Source organism: Vespula vulgaris, chromosome 10, assembly GCF_905475345.1.
Source record: "Vespula vulgaris chromosome 10, iyVesVulg1.1, whole genome shotgun sequence".
Classification (NCBI taxonomy): Eukaryota; Metazoa; Arthropoda; class Insecta; order Hymenoptera; family Vespidae; genus Vespula; species Vespula vulgaris.
Genome location: NC_066595.1, coordinates 6,829,612 through 6,849,724, shown reverse-complemented (window position 1 = coordinate 6,849,724; position 20,113 = coordinate 6,829,612). Strand labels below are relative to the sequence as shown.

Below are 20,113 nucleotides of genomic sequence, written 5' to 3'. Positions count from 1 at the left end.
TCTTTCACATTATTTTGCTCATTTTTAAATTTTTTGATACTTAAAATATATAATAACTCTTACACATTAAAATAGTAAAAATTTTATATTATAGAAAATTTACTTTATTCTTCTAAATATATACAATTTTTATTCAAATTACATATGAGTACCTATAGTAGAAGAAATCACAGCTGTTGTAATGTGAAATGATTCATTTACTTTATTTATATGCTCTGAAAAATAAATGTATATTAGGTATATACATCATAAATTTTTTGTTATTACAATCATTCATTTAACAACATATATACTGTTTTTTACCTGTATAATACATATTAGGAGGAAATATAGGCATATCACTAAAATAAGTAATTGTCTTGGTTTTTGATAATTCCGATTCAGAAACAAGATTAACTCTCCATGTTGCAGGAATACTAATCGAAAAAATGCTTGGAATTTATAAATATAAAAAATATTCAACGATTATACATACCCTTTATTAACTTCATTAATAAGAATATTTGGTGCAGGGATAGTTAAAGTATATACTTTGTTTTTATGTAAATTTTTTAAAGCTTCTATAGAGAATTCTATAGATGCTATTTCTTTCAAGACATATTCCAATGAGGATTGTAAAACATCTGTTGGACAATTTATATGTTTCTGTAAAAGCAGCATAAATTCCAAACAAATATGAATTTGTATCATATTAATCAGTTTCTTTCTATGAACATGCAATAAAAAAATAATTTACATTAATTATATGATTATGAAAATAACTATAAGAAATTTTTATAAAAATTCATAAAAAAAATTACCTATAAAAATTAGAGTCAAATTTTTCTGATTGCTTTTGAAATTTTGTTTGTATATCATCAAATGTGATAAAGCCTGCATTCATTAAAATATATTTATAATCGTTGCTTACTTTTTCAAATCCTATATCAACTAAAGTTTCTAATGGTAAACATCCAACTAGTAAATGTGTAACTGTCTTTTGATGAGATAATTCAGGCAATATTTTTGCAAATTTTGTATTATTTGTTACATTTAGCTGAAATATATACCTTTAATTTAAGAGATACATTATATTTACATTACAATATATAAATATGTATGATATTTTATAACTCATTAATATATAATTGAAATATATTTAATACCTGAGGTTGATATTCACCAGTTAAAATTTCTTGAAATATTTTATGCATACATTCTGTGATTTGTGTATAATTTGGAATACCTACGAAATGTTATATATTAATACTGACTAATATATCTTGAAATATTTACTTACACATAAGTAGTTCCCACATGAGATCAGTAAAATCTATGTTTGGTCTAAAAAATGCAGCCTCTATACATTGCTTTAGTTTTATATTATTTTCATCATTTTCAATGTATATTTCTTCTATTTTGTTATAACAAGATTTTCTATAGCTATAATCATTGATAAGTAGAAGATTCACATTTTCCATTATTTTATCTTGATCCTATATTGTGATTGTCCAAATATGATTATTCAAAATTTATATAATTAGTAAGTAATATAAATATCTATATAGTAATTATATTGTATATTACTATATGTAAATATTTATAAAAATACCTTTACACATGGATTTATAAAATCACTTGGGTATTGCAATGAATTAGACTTATCATTTGATTTTGCATTCATTTCTTTGTAAGTATCTAATATCATTAAATATTGATTTAATAATAACAACTGATGCCACAAATTCACCAAAGCACTATTGTTTCTCCCAGTAATAATTTCAAGAACCTACAAGCAAATGTATTTAAATGCTATTTTTAAAAAATGTATGTATAAATATTTCTTTTTTAACATACGTATTTATTATAATAAACTTACTAAACTATTTTTGGATGATCTTGTAGGAGGATCAAATAATATGCTATTTGCCATTATATTAAGTGTTATACTTCCTTCAAAACAAGATTCTTCACTTTCTGGTAATTCTAATGTTTCATGCCTAAAACCAAATAAATGATAGGTACTCAAAGTAGACACCGATACCTAAAATATAAGAAAATCATATCTTAATAGAAATTCTTCTAGAAAGAAAAAGAAACAGAATAAGACACGTACATTAGATGGCTGTGAAAATGATAATTTATGATGATTCAATAAAAGCTGAGAACAATCATTTTTCACTATATCAAGTGCTTGTATTTCATTATTTGTAACTTCTATTGTATTAAGCCAATTTTTCTGAACAATAGTACCTAGTATAGCAGTTTTATTATAATCTTTGCCATCACAAAGTATAAATATTGGTATGACATTGTCAGTATCCAAATACTTAAGACAGGTATTTAATATTGTACTATAAACATAAAGTAATATTCTTATTGATACTTTGAAACAAATATTAATAATACTAAGTTATTTAATTATACAATACATTAAATAAAATACAAATATAAAAATATACTCTATAGTTTGCTATCTATATTATAACTTATCTAAGTATCTATATTATATCAATGGTATGAATAAAAAAATTTATATTCAATTATATAGTCATAATAATAATTATTACTATTTACATTTTTACATTTCAATGATATGATATATTATAATTCTATTTTACCATGCTTCAATCCTACTTAAAGGAATATATGATTCTTCCTCTTGATACCAATATCTTTCTATTATTAAAGTACTATTAATAAATTTATCATCACCAAATGAATATTCTAAAGGATTACCAGTAACTTCTATATCTGAAATATAATTAAGGTGATGTAATCTTATATATTTATACATATAAATAATAATACCATACCATATTCATTTGATTCCACATCACTAACATCACGATTAAAACGTTTTTTCCCCTAAACAAAAACATAAAAAAATATTATTTCTAATGTTATATGTAATTACTCTAAAAGAAAAGCAACTATAATATATATAATGAGCAAAATTCTCTATATTATTTTAGATATTCTATATTATTTTAATCACATTGTTATTATTATTTTAAATATTTATAGTATTATAAATCTTACTTTTTTATAAATAATGACATAATCCTTAAACTCGGGAAAAAGTCGTTCAATATATGATAAACGAGCTCTATTAACTATTATAGATGAATCTTTACACAAAATACTCCTTAAGCTTTCTATAACACTCATTGTTATATATGCAAGTAATTAAAATTTCTTTTTTTTTCAATTATATTGTTTATTATTTTATTTATAACGGATTTCAAAACAGGATCGCAATTTGAATTAGAAATATTACGTTCCAAAACTAATCATTTTCTTAATAATGGCGAGTATTCACAACGAATCATTTAATTTTATATATACTGTTGCTATTGGTTTAAAAAGTGCGCGAAATTTGTTTAAAATCTCAACTTCGTATTGAAGTACTTTTGTTTGTTTGATGTAAATCTATCTTAATAAATGTGGTACGCACATGTTCTGTATACAAAAGTGTAGTGATTGTACATATTTTGTAATTATTAATAGTACCAGTGTAATTTTCATGACTATTCTTAGAAAATATTATTATTTTATTATAATATAATTATAAAGATTTTATATAATATAATTATAAAGAGATGATAAGTGTATATAATACAGAAATAACCTATAATATAGAATTTATATGTAAATATTTTATAAAAAAAAAAATATTTTAAAAGAATAAATATAAGAAATGTCAGTAAATATGAATAAAAGAAAACTTAACGATGAAATGGACAATAAACCTACGAGGGTTTTATCAAGATTTAAATCTGATACTGGAGAAATTCTTTCAGGTGGTTTGTTGGATTTACCAGTTAATATCACGGTAAATAAACTTCAAGCAATTTGTAATGCTTTACTACAACATGAAGAACCAGTGCCACTGGCATTCTATGTAAATAATATAGAGATTACGGATACATTAGAAAAAAATATAGAAAAAAATTTTAGTGTCAGTGAAAATGTTCTTGAAATTATATATCAACCTCAAGCAATTTTTAAAGTTAAAGCCGTAACAAGATGTACTGGGTCATTAGAAGGTAATAAAATTAATATGATACACTTATATATAATAAAGTTATTAAAATTTTATTTTTATATTGTTCAGGGCATAAAGAAGCTGTCATATCCGTTGCTTTTTCACCTGATGGAAAGTATTTAGCAAGTGGTTCTGGAGATACTACTGTACGATTTTGGGATATTTATACACAAACTCCATATTACACCTGCGAAGGGCATAAACATTGGGTTTTATGTATTTCCTGGTCACCATGCGGTAATAAATTGGTTTCAGCTTGTAAAAATGGCATGATTTTACAATGGGATCCAAAAACAGGAAAGCAAGTTGGTAAATGCTTAGAAGTCTTAATTAAATTTAATCAAAATTTGTATAAATGTTAATATATCAATATACTTTAAAATTATTTATAATTTTTAGGCAAAACAATGATTGGACATAAAATGTGGGTAACATCATTAAGTTGGGAACCTTATCATAGGAATCCAGATTGTAGATATTTAATAAGTGCCTCTAAAGATTGTGACTTAAGAATATGGGATACAACATTTAGTCGAACAATACGTGTTCTTTCTGGCCATACAAAAAGTGTTACTTGTGTTAAATGGGGAGGTAGTGGTCTCATATATTCTGCTTCTCAAGATAGGACTATCAGAGTATGGAGAGCTGAAGATGTAAGAATTGTGAATGAATTAGATATATATTTTGTAAACATTCATACATATACTGATATTTAAATGAGATATAATTTAGGGAATACTATGCAGAACACTTGAAGGTCATGGTCATTGGGTAAACACATTGGCATTGAATGTAGATTATGCACTTAGAACTGGTCCTTTTCAATTGAGTAATACAAAAGACAAAATTGAGAATCCTTTAGAGTATGCAAAGAAACAATATACTTCAGTAGGTGAAGAAAAGCTTGTTTCTGGTTCAGATGACTTTACATTATTTTTATGGAACCCAGAAAAAGAAAAGAAGCCTATTGGTACTATGAAAGAATAATTATTGCTTATATATATATATATATATAAACATACTTTTAAAATTAAGGAAGCATCAGTTTACATTAAATTATTTCAGCAAGGATGACAGGTCATCAGCAATTGATAAATGATGTCAAATTCTCACCGGATGGTCGTATAATTGCATCAGCATCTTTTGATAAATCAATAAAACTATGGGATTCAAATACTGGCAATTATATAGCATCATTGAGGGGTCATGTACAAGCTGTTTATTCTATTACATGGAGTGCAGACTCACGTTTACTACTCAGTGGTAGCGCTGATTCAACATTAAAAGGTATACTTCGCATTATTATTTTATTTCATATATTTTAAACGTATTATTATATTTTCTTGGATAATATTTGCAGTATGGAGTATGAAAACAAAAAAATTGTACGAGGATTTGCCTGGACATGCTGATGAAGTTTATGCTGTAGATTGGTCTCCTGATGGTCTTCGCGTTGCGTCAGGTGGAAAAGATAAAGTTTTAAAATTATGGCAAAACTAATATTAAAAATTAAAAAAGAAAATAATTATATACACCATGTTTTCTATTTTTATTTAATAAAAAGTCAAACCTTTCCAATATTATGCGTAATCACACATAAAGATACTATCGCATTTGCCGAGTAGTTCGTCAATGCAGCATGTCTACGAATTATTTCTTCAATGACTCGTGACATGTCTACGGAGTAGTTCATCAATATGCACATTTTAATCGTTAAATCGTTAAATGTTATTTAAATTAAATATTTTCTAATATTGGTTTGGAGCATTGGGTGTATTAGAAATGGGTTTTAAGTAGCATACACTAGTTTCACCTAATACTCAAATCTGATTGGTTAATTATATTTTGAATCTACCAATTATGTTCATCGTTTAGAAAGAGTGGTTTTATTCTTTCATTTTATATGCTATATTATTATATACAGTGTTGCAATTTACTCAGTATATGCTGGTACAGTTAAAATATGTTCAATTTGACATGACATATAAGAAAAAAGTTAACCTCATTGAGTTTATGTTTATATTGTATTTATATCGATAAATTATTATTTATAATAATAAACATGGTAAATAAAATACAGTTATTTTTTATATAATAATATATTTATAATTATATATATTTAAAATAACAAGTGAATTATAAATTTTACAAAATCAACATAATCAACATAATAATATATTACTATTTATTGTACTTATCATACATTTTTTAACATTGATTTAATTTACATTGAAGTTTTACTGAAATTTGTTTAGGATGATGATGCAGCTGCTCTTCAGAGTTTAGAGCATCTTATGACAGAATTTTTTTCGTCAGAAACAACTAATGAACGTAAACGAACAATTGAACGAAGTTTCCAAGAATTTGCAGCACGAATTGACTCTTGGAGACCATGTCTACATTTTTTATCATCTACAAGTAATCATTATGTTAGCATGTTCGCTTTATCAACACTGGAGGTAAATATTATTTATTTCTGATATACTTTATAGGAATTTGTTATTTCTTAAATTAATTTAATATTTTAGACAACTATTGGTAGAAGATGGCCAATTCTTCCTTGGGAGGATAGAGCACTTACACGATCAACTTTATACACCTTGTCATTAGAAAAAACTGTAGTACCATTTGTTAGAAACAAAGTAGTCAAGTTAGTAGTGGATATTGCAAGACATGATTGGCCACATTTTTATCCAGATTTTTACTCCAATATTTTACAGGTCTGAGAAATATGAATGTGTATATAATATATATAGTTTTTGATTAATATTTTATAATATCTTAATATCTCTATTGTCTTAATAGTTGCTAGGTCATAAGCATACAAGATTGTTAGGTTTGGTCTATTTAAGAACTGCTTCTGAAGAATTAGCTACTCCACGAGAAGATTTGCCAGTACAAAGGAAAAATGAACTATTAAGATTACTTAGTGCTCAAGTGCCTTTGACACTGGATACACTAACTGGTATACCTCAATTATTTTATATTTGAAAAATATCAGTAATTTGGTATATAATATATAAAATATTTTTTTTTATTTTGGGTACAGTACTTTTACAAGAAACAACAAAATTAAGAAATAGATCAGGAACTGCAACACCACCACCTTCTCCTACCAGTGGCCAAACAATACCACCTACACGTGCAGTATTGGATGTAGAGGGCTTAGCAACAGGCACTAGCGAAGTTTGCATTGCTACACTTCAAGTTCTAGCGCATTTGTTTAGCTGGATTGCTTTGACGGATCATATTACTACTAATTTATTAGATGCTGTATTTTCCTGTGCTAGATACCATGATACTATGGTAGGAGATTTCAAATTTCTACAATAAGATTTTATTAAAGAAAATTGTATGTTGCATATTATTCATTTATTTTGTTTTCTACAGAATGGCAAACAAGTAGAAATGGTTGTACAAGCTGTAACTACTATAAATGAACTTCTGTACAGACCATTGTGTTCTCCAAATGTGACAGAAAGATTATTATTAGAAATATTTCAAAATGGAGTAAATTTATTTCAACTTATGGAACGTTTAGATTCCATAGATGAAAGGTAATTATTATTTTAATATCTATTAAATTAAAAAAAAAAAAAAAACGTATATATATATAAATTTTTTCAGTTATATGGGAAAAATGACAGAGTTTTTACAATTATTTGTAACAAATCATCTAAAACGAGTTGAGTCATGTCCAAAATTTCCTGTGAATACATTATTAGAAGTTCTTTGTCATCATACGTTTCAACAATGTTCTACTGTAAATGGATATCTACGATGTTTAGATATTTGGACTGTTCTTTTGGAAAGTACACAGTCACAATATTCAGCAGTAGCATTAGCTTTAGCAGAAAGAGTACTTCAAAAAATGAGTTTTAAATTTAATGCACGAGCGTTAAGAGAACTTGACACAGAAAATTTAGATGAAAATGTAAGTGATATTTATTTATGACTATATTTGAGCTTTCAGTAAATTTCATACTTTTTTTGATAGGAAGAAACAGAATGGCAACATTTTTTAAGGTGCAATATAGAATGCTTAGCAAAAGTGGCAGATGTATCACCTATTCCAGTGTTTACATTATTGGTATACTATTAATTATAATAATAAACATATTTTATACAATTGTTATAAATTTATCAAAAAAAATAATTTACTTATAATTTTTTATTTCATTCATATCATTTTTAGTATCATTCTTGGAAAGAAGGCTTAATAGTATTCGGAGAATTGGGTACAGCAATAAGTAACAATCAAATTATTTTACTAAATGACACAGAAGCTTCCAATGTTCATGCTCATTTACGTGATTTGGCTTCTACAACTCAAACTTTAGCCAGATTATATTCTGTTTTTATCGGTGAGTTTAAATAAAAAATTATAAAGATAATTATTTTTTAATTTCTATATGAAGGATGTGTATGTTACAGGAGATCAATCAGCTATAGATCAATCTTTGGCAGAAGAAGTTGTTTCGCAAACATTAGATGCATGTATTTTTGCAAGAGATAATCAACTTTATAAAGCAGCATTACAACCAGCAACTATAGTACTAGATCTAATTGAGGTGTAAGTACGAACTTTATATTAAAATTTAGGAAAGAATAACACATCTTTTTATATATAATTGATACTTTTATTCTATTAGACATTCACAACTCTTAGCTTCGCTTCAGGCATGGTGTCACTGGATAGCAAAAAGACCAGAAAAAACTAAAGAAACGTTATGCCAACGTTGTGTTAATTCATGTATTTGGCCATTAACATATACCACTACATCTTGTGATTTACCACCACCTTTTAATCTAGTTCATTCTGCAACCCATCTCTTTCAAAGTATTACTGCCATTCTGAGACCCATATTGTGGGATCATACTACTTTTAGAAATTTAATTTCTATGAGAACATATCCATCTTTAAAACCTGACACCATAAAAGTATTGCGACGAGCATTAATTAATGGTATTATTTTACCAACTGGAGATGGAGCTATAAGAGAAAGGCTAATTGGTAAGCTCATATATCTTTTACAAAAATAAATATATTGTATCAGATAATTACAAATTTTACTTTAATAGGTACAATGATAGGATCTTTGTCAGAGCCTCTAGGTGCACAAGGCCAACCTGTACCTTCTGATTCAACAATATTAATGACTATACCATCATTAACTCAATTATTAGAAGATTGTTCTTCTTCATCAACTACTATCAAAAAGATGTTGCATTCTAACTTAAAACCTAGTATCGACCGATCATTAGAACTTTTACCATATTTGATAAGATATCATAATATATGCGAAGTGGTACTTAATTTTCTACATTCAGTATTTTTAGTATTGCAACAACAACTAGGTCCTGAATTTACACAAACTGCAGTACAAGGAATGTTACAGATTTATACCAGGTATATTTATATGATTTGTTTTAATTGTAATACAGTTCTAGAAATTAATATATATAGTATGTAGCATATATATTAATTTACACACACACTATACAATTTTATAGAAATTGTTTGTCAATGCATCTATAACAAATAAGTAATAAATAATTTATTCTTATAGAGAAAACATTTCTGCTGGACCTGCGTTAGATCAGTTATTGGAAATATTAATATTAGTGATATCAGCACCTACTAGTGCATTCAAAGCATTTATTCCATCAGTAACCAATTTATGTTTGGGTCATGTATGGCCTGCTGTTGGAAATGATCTCAGTGCTTTCCCTGATACTACAATTGTTTTATTAAAACTTTTTTATAGGTAGGTATACTAACAAATATTTTTATTTTCGTACTATTATTTTATATTTATTATTTATTATAAATATTGTTATAATGAAATAAAATTAATGATATATACAGGAAGTAATAACAAATAGCTTTATTATGCAGCATTCTGACACATCAATGGCAATACTTTTATAATACATCGGTATTGCGTACACTTGGTCATCCAGACGAGGATGAACCTGTTGAACATAAAGAAGAATTAGTTGCAATTTTGGAAGCTTTTGGCCAAGCTTTATTACAGCCAGATGTTAATATATTTCGTCAAAGTTTGCAAAGTCTTGAACAACTGAATGTAAGATGGCGATTATATCAAAGATCCATATTTAAAGTCCATCTACTTGAAAGATTTTTAATGGCTTTATTTACAGTTTTATTTCAACAGTAAGTGTGATTAGTAATAACTGAATTATATATAATTATCATTTTAACTAAATTTACTAAATTTAAATATTTTTTTTTTAGATCTCACAATCTATTAGCTGATGAAATTGCAGCTGCTGTACATAGTTTAGCATCTGTTAATATAGGCTGGTTTTTTCAACATTTTCTTCCTACATTTTTAAGTAGTTGTGAAGGCGTGGATGACATGCAAAGAGCTACATTATTAGATAATTTTGACAAATCCACTGTAAGTAACATTTAATAAAATCAAAGCCAATTTCAAAATTTTGGTAATATATAAATGAATATTCTAGGATCAACCGACGTTAACGAGGTCTGTTCTTCAACTTATTTCTGATTTACGATGTTATCAACTGTGTAGACCAGGTTAAATACATAGAAGTATTAAAATGATAACGTGATTGCATTTGATAACATTTCATAAATAGCATTTGAAAATTCTTCAAGACTATTTTCAGTGCCTAGAGATAATAAAAACTTTCTCATTTCACAACAAAAGAAAAAACATTTTATAATATTTACCACTTTATGTAAATCACTGCCGTGACTTTATTGTACGTCAAAACTATTGTTATAAATAAAGTTCGTCTTTTTATATGTTATAAATTATGAATTATCTATATTTTAACGTAATAGAAAATTACTTAATAAATACTTATAATGTGCACTAACATATATGACTAGTAAAAAGGTCATTATATTATCTTACCATGATACGTTTGCTGTTATGTATAAACACTGATAAGAGTATGAATACAAGTATATATGATGATTTTAACTTTATTTTTGTTTGATAAAGAGTATCATTTAGATAACCCAAGATTTCTACTCTAGTGCATTGTATTAATAAATTGATGGCTACCAGAATCAGAAATGTTACACCTACTGTCAAAAAATGTATATATTCTTAGAAGAACAATGACAAGATATTTGGTAACTGATCCTAAGTATGGATTTTTAAAGGAATTGGGCCTTATCTCTGAAAATCCAGGCTTATTTGATGGACGATGGGGAGGTTCTGGTAAAGTATGTAAAATAATATAATATATAAATAAATTGGGATTAATAAAATATATAAACAAATTAGAAATTTATTTTATAAATATATTACAAAACTATTGTAAATTATGTGATAACGTTTTGCAGATAATTGAATCCATTTCACCAGCTAATGGAAAAGTTATAGCAAAGATTCGAGAAGCTACACCTCAGGAAGCCAGCAACACTGTTACAGAAGCACGAAAAGCGTGGCCTCAATGGGTATCTTTGCCAGCACCTACAAGAGGAGAAATAGTGCGACAAATTGGTGTTGAATTAAGAAAAAATTTGAAACCTTTAGGACGATTGGTATCTTTAGAAATGGGTATAAAAGCAAAAAGAAAAAATGGACAATATGAGAATATATAAAATTATGTTCACAATTAATTTGAATTACATCTAGGTAAAATACTACCAGAAGGTATTGGAGAAGTACAAGAATTTATAGATATATGTGATTATGCAGTTGGATTATCTAGAATGTTGCCCGGTAATATTTTTCCATCTGAGAGAAAAAATCATGCATTATTAGAAAAGTGGAATCCATTAGGTGTTATTGGTGTTATATCTGCATTCAATTTTCCAATTGCAGTACGTACATGAAACTTTGAACAGTATGTTATGCAATATATGAATATAATAAAATATTTTAGGTATATGGTTGGAATGCTGCGATAGCAATGGTGTGTGGAAATACAATTGTTTGGAAAGGGGCACCCAGCACTCCTCTTGTCTCTATTGCAACTACTAAGATCATTGCTAGTGTATTAGAAAGAAATGGCATTCCAGGTTCTGTTGCATCCATGATAACAGGTGGATCAGAAATTGGGCAGATTTTAGTGAATGATCAGCGGTAAGTTGTTTTAGGTATATAAATAAATATTTTTACATATATTACTCATATATATTTTTAGTATTCCACTTCTCTCTTTTACGGGAAGTACAGCTATTGGAAAGCAAATAGCACTTAAAGTGCAAGAAAGATTTGGAAGATCTTTATTGGAACTTGGCGGTAATAATGCCTTAATAATTGCACAAGATGCTGATCTAGAAATGGCAATCAGAGCTGCAGTTTTTTCATGTGTGGGAACAGCTGGGCAAAGATGTACTACAACAAGAAGATTAATCATTCATAATAAAATACAAAAGGAATTTACAGGTAAATCGCAAACATGCTTTAAACACTATATAAAGTTTTCATCAATTGTAAATTATTACAATGATGTTTTTAGAAAGACTCATAACAGCGTATAAGAGTATATTGGAACGTATTGGTGATCCTTTGGATGATGGTACATTATACGGACCACTGCACAGTGAACAAGCTGTTAATGAATATATGGTATTGTAATTATGTTAATGAGTAAATGATATGATAGATTTCTATGATATGTTTAACAAATTATCAATTCATAGATAGCAATACAAGAAGCAAAAGATAGTGGTGGTACAATAGAATTTGGTGGCAAAAGAGTGGATCGACCTGGCTTTTATGTTGAACCAACAATAATTTCTGGTCTGTCACCTAAAACAAAGATTATACAGAAAGAAACGTTTGCACCAATTGTATATATTTTGGAAGCAAACTCATTAGAAGAAGCAATAGCAATTAATAATGGTGTAGAACAAGGTTTAAGTAGTTCTCTCTTTACTAAAAATATAGGAAACGTATTTCAGGTAATATGTTGAATAATTTTCAATTATTTTATATTTAGAATCAATAAAAATGTTTTATTATTATTTTGAATTTTTAGTGGATTGGACCACATGGTTCAGATTGTGGAATAGTGAATGTCAATATCGGTACCAGTGGTGCTGAAATAGGTGGGGCATTTGGTGGAGAAAAAGCAACAGGAGGAGGCAGGGAAAGTGGAAGTGATGCTTGGAAACATTATATGAGACGTGCAACTGTTACTATCAATTATGGAAATGAACTTCCTCTTGCTCAGGGTATAAAGTTTGAATAGATTGATAAAATTTATTGAGAAATTAATAAATACTCAAGAATTTAATTCAAATCGTATAAAATCTACTTGAATATCAACAGAATCTTTTTTATGAAATTTATATATACGAGGTAAATCATATCTTAATTCAGCAATTACTGTTCCTTTTGCACCAAGTTGTGTGGCTTTGGAAAGAACATAATTTCGTGTACTGGTTTTATGTAAGGAATACACAGCACTGGAAGCTGTTTTAATAGCAATTTCTAAAAATTTTATATCAGTTCCTGCATTTTTTTTGGTTCCAAATGGTGGATTCATAATCACTGTATCAAAGTATTTTTCAAATTTCCCTGTAATGTGTTATATAAATAAAATATCACTTTACTTAATATCTTAGTTACTTATATAAAAAAAAAAAAGATACTTTTAAGCATACCTGGTAAATATTGAAATATATCACATTGTATTGATTCAATAAATAAGTCCAAATCAGTACAATTTCTATACAAGATATTAAGTGCATCAGAATCTATATCGAACCCTACTACGTGACTTGCACCAAGCATTTGAGAACCTAATGACAAAACACCACAACCACATCCAAAATCAGCTACAGCACATCCTTCTATATCATCAAATTGGGATTGGGCAGTATATAACATGCGTGAAGCAATATGTGCACTGGTAGTATATTGTTCAAGTTTTATCTTTGGTTTGTCAAATCCATCAATCTGCTGTAGATATTCCTCAAGCTTTCGAAGTTGTAGACTAGTCATATTTACCAATTATTGATTTTTACTTAGCACTTGATTAAAACTTTCTTTAATAATATAAAAAAAAAATCAGAAAAGAAACAAATTTTCTTTGTTTCTTAATATTTTCATTAATCTATTTTATATACACAGTCTCTTATTAGATGTTAATTACCACTAAAAAAAATGCACCCAAGAATTCATTTAGTGTCAAATCTTGGAAGAACAGGTAAAATTAAATTGCCAAATGAGGAGTCTTGTGTAACAAAGTAACCTGTAGATGCTGCATGTGCATTATGTAGAGCAGCTCTTTGCGATGCACTCATTGCTACTCCATCAGTAGATTGTGTAGTAGGCTAAAAGAAGTGTAAGGAGTGCTACAAATGAAAAATGTATGTATTATAATAAAACTATGATTAATCACCACAGTAGATGCGGAGCCAGTAGAAGTGACAGCTAATGATGTATTTAAAGTCGGCGCAACACCTTGTTTCAATAGCATTTGTTTCTTTAACTGTAACTCTTCTAAGATTTTTCGATTTTGCAATTCTACAAACGTTATATTTATATATTAAACGCATATACTATCAACTTAAATTACATACCTCTTGAATTTGGTTGTGAAAAAGCCATCAAACTGCGTTTTTCTATCAGAAAATACAAATTATCTCGATTATATCGTAAAATTTACAAAGTTTACATTATACCAACAAAAGCTTGTTACTAAAGTTATTTTCTTGTATGATCTTTCGGCGGTTATCCCATTCGTACACAACAATTACATAGGTTATATTTTATAGCCAAGTAGGCGAACATAGAATGTTTGAAACTATTACTGTTCACTCAATATCGTTCGAGACATACGTGACTTCAGCGACGATACGGGAAAAAAATGAAGTAAAAGCATTAGGAGAACCTTATCCTTTCATTCGATTTATCGTATTGGTATATACTTTTTCGTGCTGATTCAGATTTTTTTTCTTTGACATGATTGAATGATCAGAGGGACTTCAAAATTGACTTACTATTTAAAATGTTCTGAGATGACTCCAAAACGCACGAGCGCGAATTAGGTCGAAATTGAAAGTGAATTATTTGTAGTTGGTTGAAAATGTGATAGATTGAGATTTTTTGCTGTAGATTATGATCTTCTTCAATTATGCACTGACTTTAATAATTATTTACTAACGGAGAGCCATTGAATTTATTTCGCGAAACTCTACTATCTTCTATAAATACAGTTTGTGCGACTGTTAAAGAAGCAAAAAAACTTTGCGAACAAACACTGACTCTAACGATTGCATTGCACGCAATCGATACAAAATTATTTATTGTTCAAATTGTGAAACGTGAACGAACAAAAATTGCTTCTACTTCGCGATTTTTTAATTTAGCAAGGAAAACAATCGATTATTTCACTGCTACGCATTCGATTGCAACGAGGTTCTGAAACAAAAATACAAAGGAAATTATCAGTATTACTGTTATAATAAAAGTAGAAATTATTCAAAAAATATTCGATAGAGAAATATATTTATTTTAAGTCTTCGTCGATACTTGCAGGGAAGATATCCTATCAGGATTTCGACGTACACTCGTTAGAATACCAAGCAGAACTGAATAAGTAATTTTAAACACGATCAATATTACAATTTTGTTAGCGTAGCACACAGCCAAGAACCGCCAATCCAAAATTGAAATCTAAAATAAAATAAATTGCATAGAATATTGAAATAATGGGTATTACAGAAATATACTCACATTAATCTTCTTTATTATTTGCAGAAAAGATATCCCATGAGAATTTCTGTATTCACTCGATCGGTCTATCCATGATCTAACCTGAAATAGAAAAAGAGTAAAAGAAGAAGAGAAACGGAGAAAGAGAAAAACAAAAGAAGAAAAGAAAAGAAAAGAAAAAGAGCTCTGCAAGATATTGAGACGAGTAAATCGTTCAAAAGCCAACTGGAGACTTACTAATAATAATTAATAAAAGCAGATAAGGATAAATAAAAATGACAGTGACCATAAGTACAAGAGAAAAGTTTTCCGTACATTTCTCTAGAAAAATTATTTTAGAATATTGCTATATTCAATTTACTTATCTCTCCAAATATGATTAACAATGAAAAATGTAATTAATTTAACGTCTAATTGAAATTAGATGGAAAAGAGATTTTGGACAACATTGAAACTATGCAGCTATTCGCCCGGTAGTACTTGAGCTATATAGTTATATATACAATTCAGTTATAGATTTTAGATATAATTTAGACATAGATTTCCATATATCGCAAGTACTACCGACCCAGGTCCCACCACGTGGAGGTTGCTGCATGTGGGGACCCACGGGCTAACGGGGAATCTACTCTAAATCCGCGAACCGAGATGCCTTTCCGCTTCGGGAGCTTCGGGCTTCTCAGCAAACTGGAGATGTATAAAACCCCGCTTACAGATTGCTCCACTGTCCACACCGTCGGCTTCAGACATCTCGAGACACGACCGGTCGTGTCTATATCTCGTTATTTCAAAGAACAAAACGAAGTCCTCGGTAGGACTAAATCTCGCGATCGCGAACACCCACGCGCGTGCCGGCCGTCACGCGCGTGAGTGTTTTCCCTATCATTCGCGTACGGAAGCAAGGAGACATACCCTTTCTGCTATATAATTTCTATATAATAGAGATTATATGCAGAGGTTCCTTTAACTTCCGTGTAAAGATCCCACGATGATAGGTCCAGCGATCACCTAACATGAAACAGAAAAAGAATAAAAGAAAAAGAGATAATTACATGCAAAAATAATATGCAATAATATATGGAAAAAGCTATTTATATATATAAATACATTTAAAATCAAAATACAATTAAATAATAATATTAATAATTAATAAATAAATTAATGATTAAATAAAATAAAATAAAAAAAACAAATATACAATTAAAACTTCCCTGTAAAAATTAATTTCACAATGATCGGTCCTTCCATGATCTGACCTGAAACAGAGAAAGAATATAAAAAGAAATGAATATACCAGCAAAAATTAAAAAAATAATAAAAATTAAATATAAAAACTATAATTATATGCAGAATAATATACAAAAACTTTCCTGTAATAATTTATTTTCACGATGATTGGTCTCTCGATGATCGGTCTTTCGATAGTCTAACCTGAAACAGAAAAAAGTAAAAGAATAAGAGAAAAGAAAAAAGAAAAAAGAGAAGAGGAAAAGAAAAGAAAAGAAAAGGAAAAACGAAGAAAAGAAACACGGATCATGTCCGAGAGAAAGATAGAACTCAGAACAATGGATAATTATCTCGAAGATCATTTCACTAGACAAAATTCAGAGTACCATAAATGAGTTTAATTTTATCCCTAGAGAGAGAACGAAACCCGCCTAAGGCCCACACCCGAGGGCCCCACCCAAGGGTCCCACCCGAAAGAAGCTAAAATAATTAATCTCGAATAATTGTTTCAACTATCACACAGCTATGCGTTTCAATGAATAGAAATGACTGTGAATTTGTTGCTGAATGTATCGAAGATGTTAGAAATAATATAAAATATAATTTGGAATTACATAGAAAAGATTTTGGAAAATTCTTTGAAATATGCAGTCATTTGCTCGGTAATACTTGTATCCCATAAAGTTTCGATGTATCTACAAGTATCACCGACCCAGGTCCCACCGCGTGGAGGTTGCTGCACTTTGGGACCCACGGGCTAACGGGGAATCTACTCTAAAATCCGCGAACCGAGATGCCTTTCCGCTTCGGGAGCTTCGGGCTTCTCAGCAAACTGGAGATGTATAAAACCCCGCTTACAGATTGCTCCACTGTCCACACCGTCGGCTTCAGACATCTCGAGACACGACCGGTCGTGTCTATATCTCGTTATTTCAAAGATCAAAACGAAGTCCTCGGTAGGACTAAATCTCGCGATCGCGAACACCCACGCGCGTGCCGGCCGTCACGCACGTGAGTGTTTTCCCTATTATTCGCGTACGGAAGCAAGGAGACATACCCTCCCTACATATAATAAAAATTATATGCGGAGAGGTTCCATTAACTTCCGTGTAAAAATCCCGCGATGATAGGTCCGGCGATCACCTAACTTGAAACAGAAAAAGGGCTAATTATATGCAAACATAATATGCAATATTATATGCAAAAAGTCATTTATATATAAATATATATTTAAAATCATAAAACAATTAAAAAATAAATTAATGATTAAGTAAAATAAAAAAAAACAAGTATACGATAAAAATTTCTCTGTAAAAATATAATTTCACGTTGAGCGGTCATCCGACGATCGATCCCTCGATGATCTAAACTGAAACAGAAGAAAAGTAAAAAAATAAGAGAAAAGGAAAAAGAAAAAACGAGAAGAGGAAAAGAAAAGAACAAGAGAAATGAAGAAAATATACACGAAATATGAGCTTGAAAAAGATGGATAAGAATCTCGAAGATCGTTTCACTCGACGAAAATCAGTGTATCCAATAAATCAGAGTACTTAAGAAATATATGAGTTCGATTTTTCTCTACTGAAAGAAAGAAACCCGCCTAAGGCCCACACCCGAGGGCCCCTCCCAAGGGTCCCACCCGAAACTAGTCATACATGAAAGTTAATAAAACTAATTAATATAATAAATAAAAGGTTATAATTAATATAATTAATAAAAGTAAATAAGAGTAAATAAGAAAGACAGCGAAAATAAGTGCGATAGAAATGTTTTCTGTGCGTTCTCTTAAAAAGTTAATTTAGAATTAAGATATATTCAATTTATTTATATGTGGAAATATAACTAACAATTTAAAATGTAATTACTTAAACGTCTACGTACGATTAGACAGAAAAGAGATTTTGGAAAAACATTGAAATATGCAGCCATTCGCCCGGTAATACTTGCGTTTTATAATTATATATATATATATATATATATATATAATTTAATTATAGATTTTAGATAACATATATAATTTAGTTACAGATTTTAGATATAATTCAGACATAGATTTCAATATATCGCAAGTACTACCGACCCAGGTCCCACCGCGTGGAGGTAGCTGCATCTGGGGACCCACGGGCTAACGGGGACTCTATTCTAAAGTTCGCGTGACCGGCGTGATCAAATTATCGGCGTTCTATAAAACGAAGTCCCCGGTAGAACTTTAATCGCGCTCGAACACTCCCGGGAGTGTTATAATAACGGTGACTCTACTCTAAATTCGCGTTCGCGGCGTCCACGTACTAACCGAGAATTCAGGCGGCTAACTGGAGGAGGGTCAGTCCACGCTTACGGTTAGCAGATCCATACCACTCGGCAGCACATGAACCGACACACGACCGGTCATTTATTCGTTTTAGCAATCAAACGAAGTCCATTACCGTAGGACTTTTAATCGCGCCCGAGAACACCACGCCTGTGCCCGGCGACAGACGCGCGAGTGTTCTTCCTATCCTACCCGTATTCCGCGCGGATATATCGAGATTCGCGAAGAAGAGGAAAAGATGAAGAGAAAGAAGAAGAGAAGAAGAGAAAGAGAAGAAGAGAAGAAGCAAATGAGAAGAGAAGAAAACAAGAGTGTGCGCACACGTGAGAAGGATGAAGCAGAAAAGAAAGGAAAGAAAAGAATATCCGTAAGATGCAATGGAACATAGGCCCCTGTGAAAAAGATGAAATTGGAAAGAAAATATGGACATGGAAAAGAAAAGAAAAGAAAGGACATACCCGAGCAAAACCAGAGTACGAAAATCTAGCTCGATTATTCGGTACTGAAGGAAGGAGACCCGCACAGAAGCCCACGCCTAAGGGCCCATCTCAAGGGACCCATCCGACAGAAACTATAATAATTAATTATTATAAAATTATATTTTTGAATAAATAAAAATGAAAGAGCACATCTATTGCAGAATATATGGAAGATGTACGAATGAACGTAAATTGAACGTACTTCGAAATTTAGTTGGAATTTGATAGAGAAAATCTTGGAAAAATCTTGAAGAATGCAGCCATCCGCTCGGTAATACTTGCAGTCTATGAGTTTCCGATGTATCACAAGTACTTCCGACCCAGGTCCCACCGCGTGGAGGTTGCTGCACTTTGGGACCCACGGGCTAACGGGGAATCTACTCTAAAATCCGCG

At 29.7% G+C, this 20,113-nt stretch overlaps 6 protein-coding genes and 1 long non-coding RNA gene across 8 annotated transcripts; 3 read left to right on the top strand and 4 right to left on the bottom strand.

Annotated features, from left to right (window-relative positions):
* Positions 1 to 83: 83 nt before the first annotated feature.
* LOC127066794 (protein zwilch homolog) lies at positions 84 to 3,333 on the bottom strand. Its single transcript, XM_051000967.1, has 12 exons — positions 3,022 to 3,333; positions 2,796 to 2,847; positions 2,601 to 2,733; positions 2,096 to 2,333; positions 1,859 to 2,023; positions 1,592 to 1,768; positions 1,280 to 1,475; positions 1,146 to 1,225; positions 801 to 1,036; positions 476 to 706; positions 304 to 416; positions 84 to 215 (listed from the first exon to the last, which is right to left on the bottom strand). Exons 1-12 carry the CDS (start codon positions 3,148 to 3,150, stop codon positions 139 to 141), a joined length of 1,827 nt encoding a protein of 608 aa, XP_050856924.1. The 5' UTR covers positions 3,151 to 3,333; the 3' UTR covers positions 84 to 138.
* Positions 3,334 to 3,494: 161 nt separating this feature from the next.
* On the top strand, positions 3,495 to 5,559 carry LOC127066800 (notchless protein homolog 1). The gene is made up of 6 exons (XM_051000980.1): positions 3,495 to 4,028; positions 4,097 to 4,336; positions 4,427 to 4,680; positions 4,760 to 4,997; positions 5,093 to 5,314; positions 5,388 to 5,559. The coding sequence occupies exons 1-6, from the start codon at positions 3,680 to 3,682 to the stop codon at positions 5,525 to 5,527; spliced, it is 1,443 nt and encodes a 480-aa protein (XP_050856937.1). The 5' UTR covers positions 3,495 to 3,679; the 3' UTR covers positions 5,528 to 5,559.
* A 143-nt stretch (positions 5,560 to 5,702) lies between these two features.
* Positions 5,703 to 10,667, top strand: LOC127066787 (exportin-6). Of its 2 annotated transcripts, XM_051000947.1 has the most exons (16): positions 5,941 to 6,092; positions 6,283 to 6,486; positions 6,556 to 6,747; positions 6,833 to 6,992; positions 7,077 to 7,333; positions 7,418 to 7,584; positions 7,655 to 7,961; positions 8,025 to 8,117; positions 8,223 to 8,391; positions 8,462 to 8,600; positions 8,680 to 9,041; positions 9,110 to 9,437; positions 9,598 to 9,795; positions 9,927 to 10,205; positions 10,287 to 10,452; positions 10,520 to 10,667. In XM_051000947.1, the coding sequence occupies exons 1-16, from the start codon at positions 6,090 to 6,092 to the stop codon at positions 10,595 to 10,597; spliced, it is 3,102 nt and encodes a 1,033-aa protein (XP_050856904.1). In that variant the 5' UTR covers positions 5,941 to 6,089; the 3' UTR covers positions 10,598 to 10,667. The 2 variants fall into 2 exon arrangements, with proteins under 2 accessions (XP_050856905.1, XP_050856904.1); XM_051000948.1 differs by lacking the exons at positions 10,287 to 10,452; positions 10,520 to 10,667 and having other exon boundaries at positions 5,703 to 6,092; positions 9,897 to 10,069.
* Positions 9,892 to 10,870, bottom strand: LOC127066820 (uncharacterized). Its single transcript, XR_007782512.1, has 2 exons — positions 10,749 to 10,870; positions 9,892 to 10,003 (listed from the first exon to the last, which is right to left on the bottom strand). It is a non-coding gene; the product is annotated as an uncharacterized LOC127066820 (long non-coding RNA).
* Positions 10,871 to 11,094: 224 nt separating this feature from the next.
* On the top strand, positions 11,095 to 13,599 carry LOC127066799 (alpha-aminoadipic semialdehyde dehydrogenase). The gene is made up of 8 exons (XM_051000978.1): positions 11,095 to 11,252; positions 11,373 to 11,589; positions 11,668 to 11,855; positions 11,918 to 12,117; positions 12,179 to 12,423; positions 12,497 to 12,606; positions 12,681 to 12,941; positions 13,019 to 13,599. The coding sequence occupies exons 1-8, from the start codon at positions 11,100 to 11,102 to the stop codon at positions 13,229 to 13,231; spliced, it is 1,587 nt and encodes a 528-aa protein (XP_050856935.1). The 5' UTR covers positions 11,095 to 11,099; the 3' UTR covers positions 13,232 to 13,599.
* Positions 13,218 to 14,287, bottom strand: LOC127066812 (rRNA N6-adenosine-methyltransferase Mettl5). Its single transcript, XM_051001003.1, has 3 exons — positions 14,138 to 14,287; positions 13,647 to 14,030; positions 13,218 to 13,560 (listed from the first exon to the last, which is right to left on the bottom strand). Exons 2-3 carry the CDS (start codon positions 13,984 to 13,986, stop codon positions 13,265 to 13,267), a joined length of 636 nt encoding a protein of 211 aa, XP_050856960.1. The 5' UTR covers positions 13,987 to 14,030; positions 14,138 to 14,287; the 3' UTR covers positions 13,218 to 13,264.
* On the bottom strand, positions 14,163 to 16,287 carry LOC127066816 (SOSS complex subunit C). Its single transcript, XM_051001007.1, has 6 exons — positions 15,724 to 16,287; positions 15,520 to 15,663; positions 14,988 to 15,408; positions 14,568 to 14,609; positions 14,387 to 14,511; positions 14,163 to 14,318 (listed from the first exon to the last, which is right to left on the bottom strand). The coding sequence occupies exons 4-6, from the start codon at positions 14,593 to 14,595 to the stop codon at positions 14,163 to 14,165; spliced, it is 309 nt and encodes a 102-aa protein (XP_050856964.1). The 5' UTR covers positions 14,596 to 14,609; positions 14,988 to 15,408; positions 15,520 to 15,663; positions 15,724 to 16,287.
* Between the last annotated feature and the right edge of the window lie 3,826 nt (positions 16,288 to 20,113).

Excerpts from the sequence above, each read along its gene's own strand:
- LOC127066794 (XM_051000967.1), bottom strand. The coding sequence starts at position 3,150 with ATGAGTGTTATAGAAAGCTTAAGGAGTATTTTGTGTAAAGATTCATCT. Across the intron at positions 2,334-2,600 it reads TTAAGTAGGATTGAAGCATG|TACAATATTAAATACCTGTC; the intron begins GTAAAATAGAAT and ends TTATGTTTATAG. Across the intron at positions 1,769-1,858 it reads GATCATCCAAAAATAGTTTA|GTTCTTGAAATTATTACTGG; the intron begins GTAAGTTTATTA and ends ATTTGCTTGTAG.
- LOC127066800 (XM_051000980.1), top strand. The coding sequence starts at position 3,680 with ATGTCAGTAAATATGAATAAAAGAAAACTTAACGATGAAATGGACAAT. Across the intron at positions 4,998-5,092 it reads AAAAGAAAAGAAGCCTATTG|CAAGGATGACAGGTCATCAG; the intron begins GTACTATGAAAG and ends AAATTATTTCAG. Across the intron at positions 5,315-5,387 it reads CGCTGATTCAACATTAAAAG|TATGGAGTATGAAAACAAAA; the intron begins GTATACTTCGCA and ends TAATATTTGCAG.
- LOC127066787 (XM_051000947.1), top strand. Across the intron at positions 6,487-6,555 it reads TCGCTTTATCAACACTGGAG|ACAACTATTGGTAGAAGATG; the intron begins GTAAATATTATT and ends TTAATATTTTAG. Across the intron at positions 7,334-7,417 it reads CTAGATACCATGATACTATG|AATGGCAAACAAGTAGAAAT; the intron begins GTAGGAGATTTC and ends TGTTTTCTACAG.
- LOC127066799 (XM_051000978.1), top strand. The coding sequence starts at position 11,100 with ATGTTACACCTACTGTCAAAAAATGTATATATTCTTAGAAGAACAATG. Across the intron at positions 11,253-11,372 it reads GATGGGGAGGTTCTGGTAAA|ATAATTGAATCCATTTCACC; the intron begins GTATGTAAAATA and ends AACGTTTTGCAG. Across the intron at positions 12,942-13,018 it reads ATATAGGAAACGTATTTCAG|TGGATTGGACCACATGGTTC; the intron begins GTAATATGTTGA and ends TTGAATTTTTAG.
- LOC127066812 (XM_051001003.1), bottom strand. The coding sequence starts at position 13,986 with ATGACTAGTCTACAACTTCGAAAGCTTGAGGAATATCTACAGCAGATT. Across the intron at positions 13,561-13,646 it reads TATATTTCAATATTTACCAG|GGAAATTTGAAAAATACTTT; the intron begins GTATGCTTAAAA and ends AACACATTACAG.
- LOC127066816 (XM_051001007.1), bottom strand. The coding sequence starts at position 14,595 with ATGGCTTTTTCACAACCAAATTCAAGAG. Across the intron at positions 14,512-14,567 it reads TTCACAACCAAATTCAAGAG|AATTGCAAAATCGAAAAATC; the intron begins GTATGTAATTTA and ends TAACGTTTGTAG. Across the intron at positions 14,319-14,386 it reads CTGGCTCCGCATCTACTGTG|CCTACTACACAATCTACTGA; the intron begins GTGATTAATCAT and ends CACTTCTTTTAG.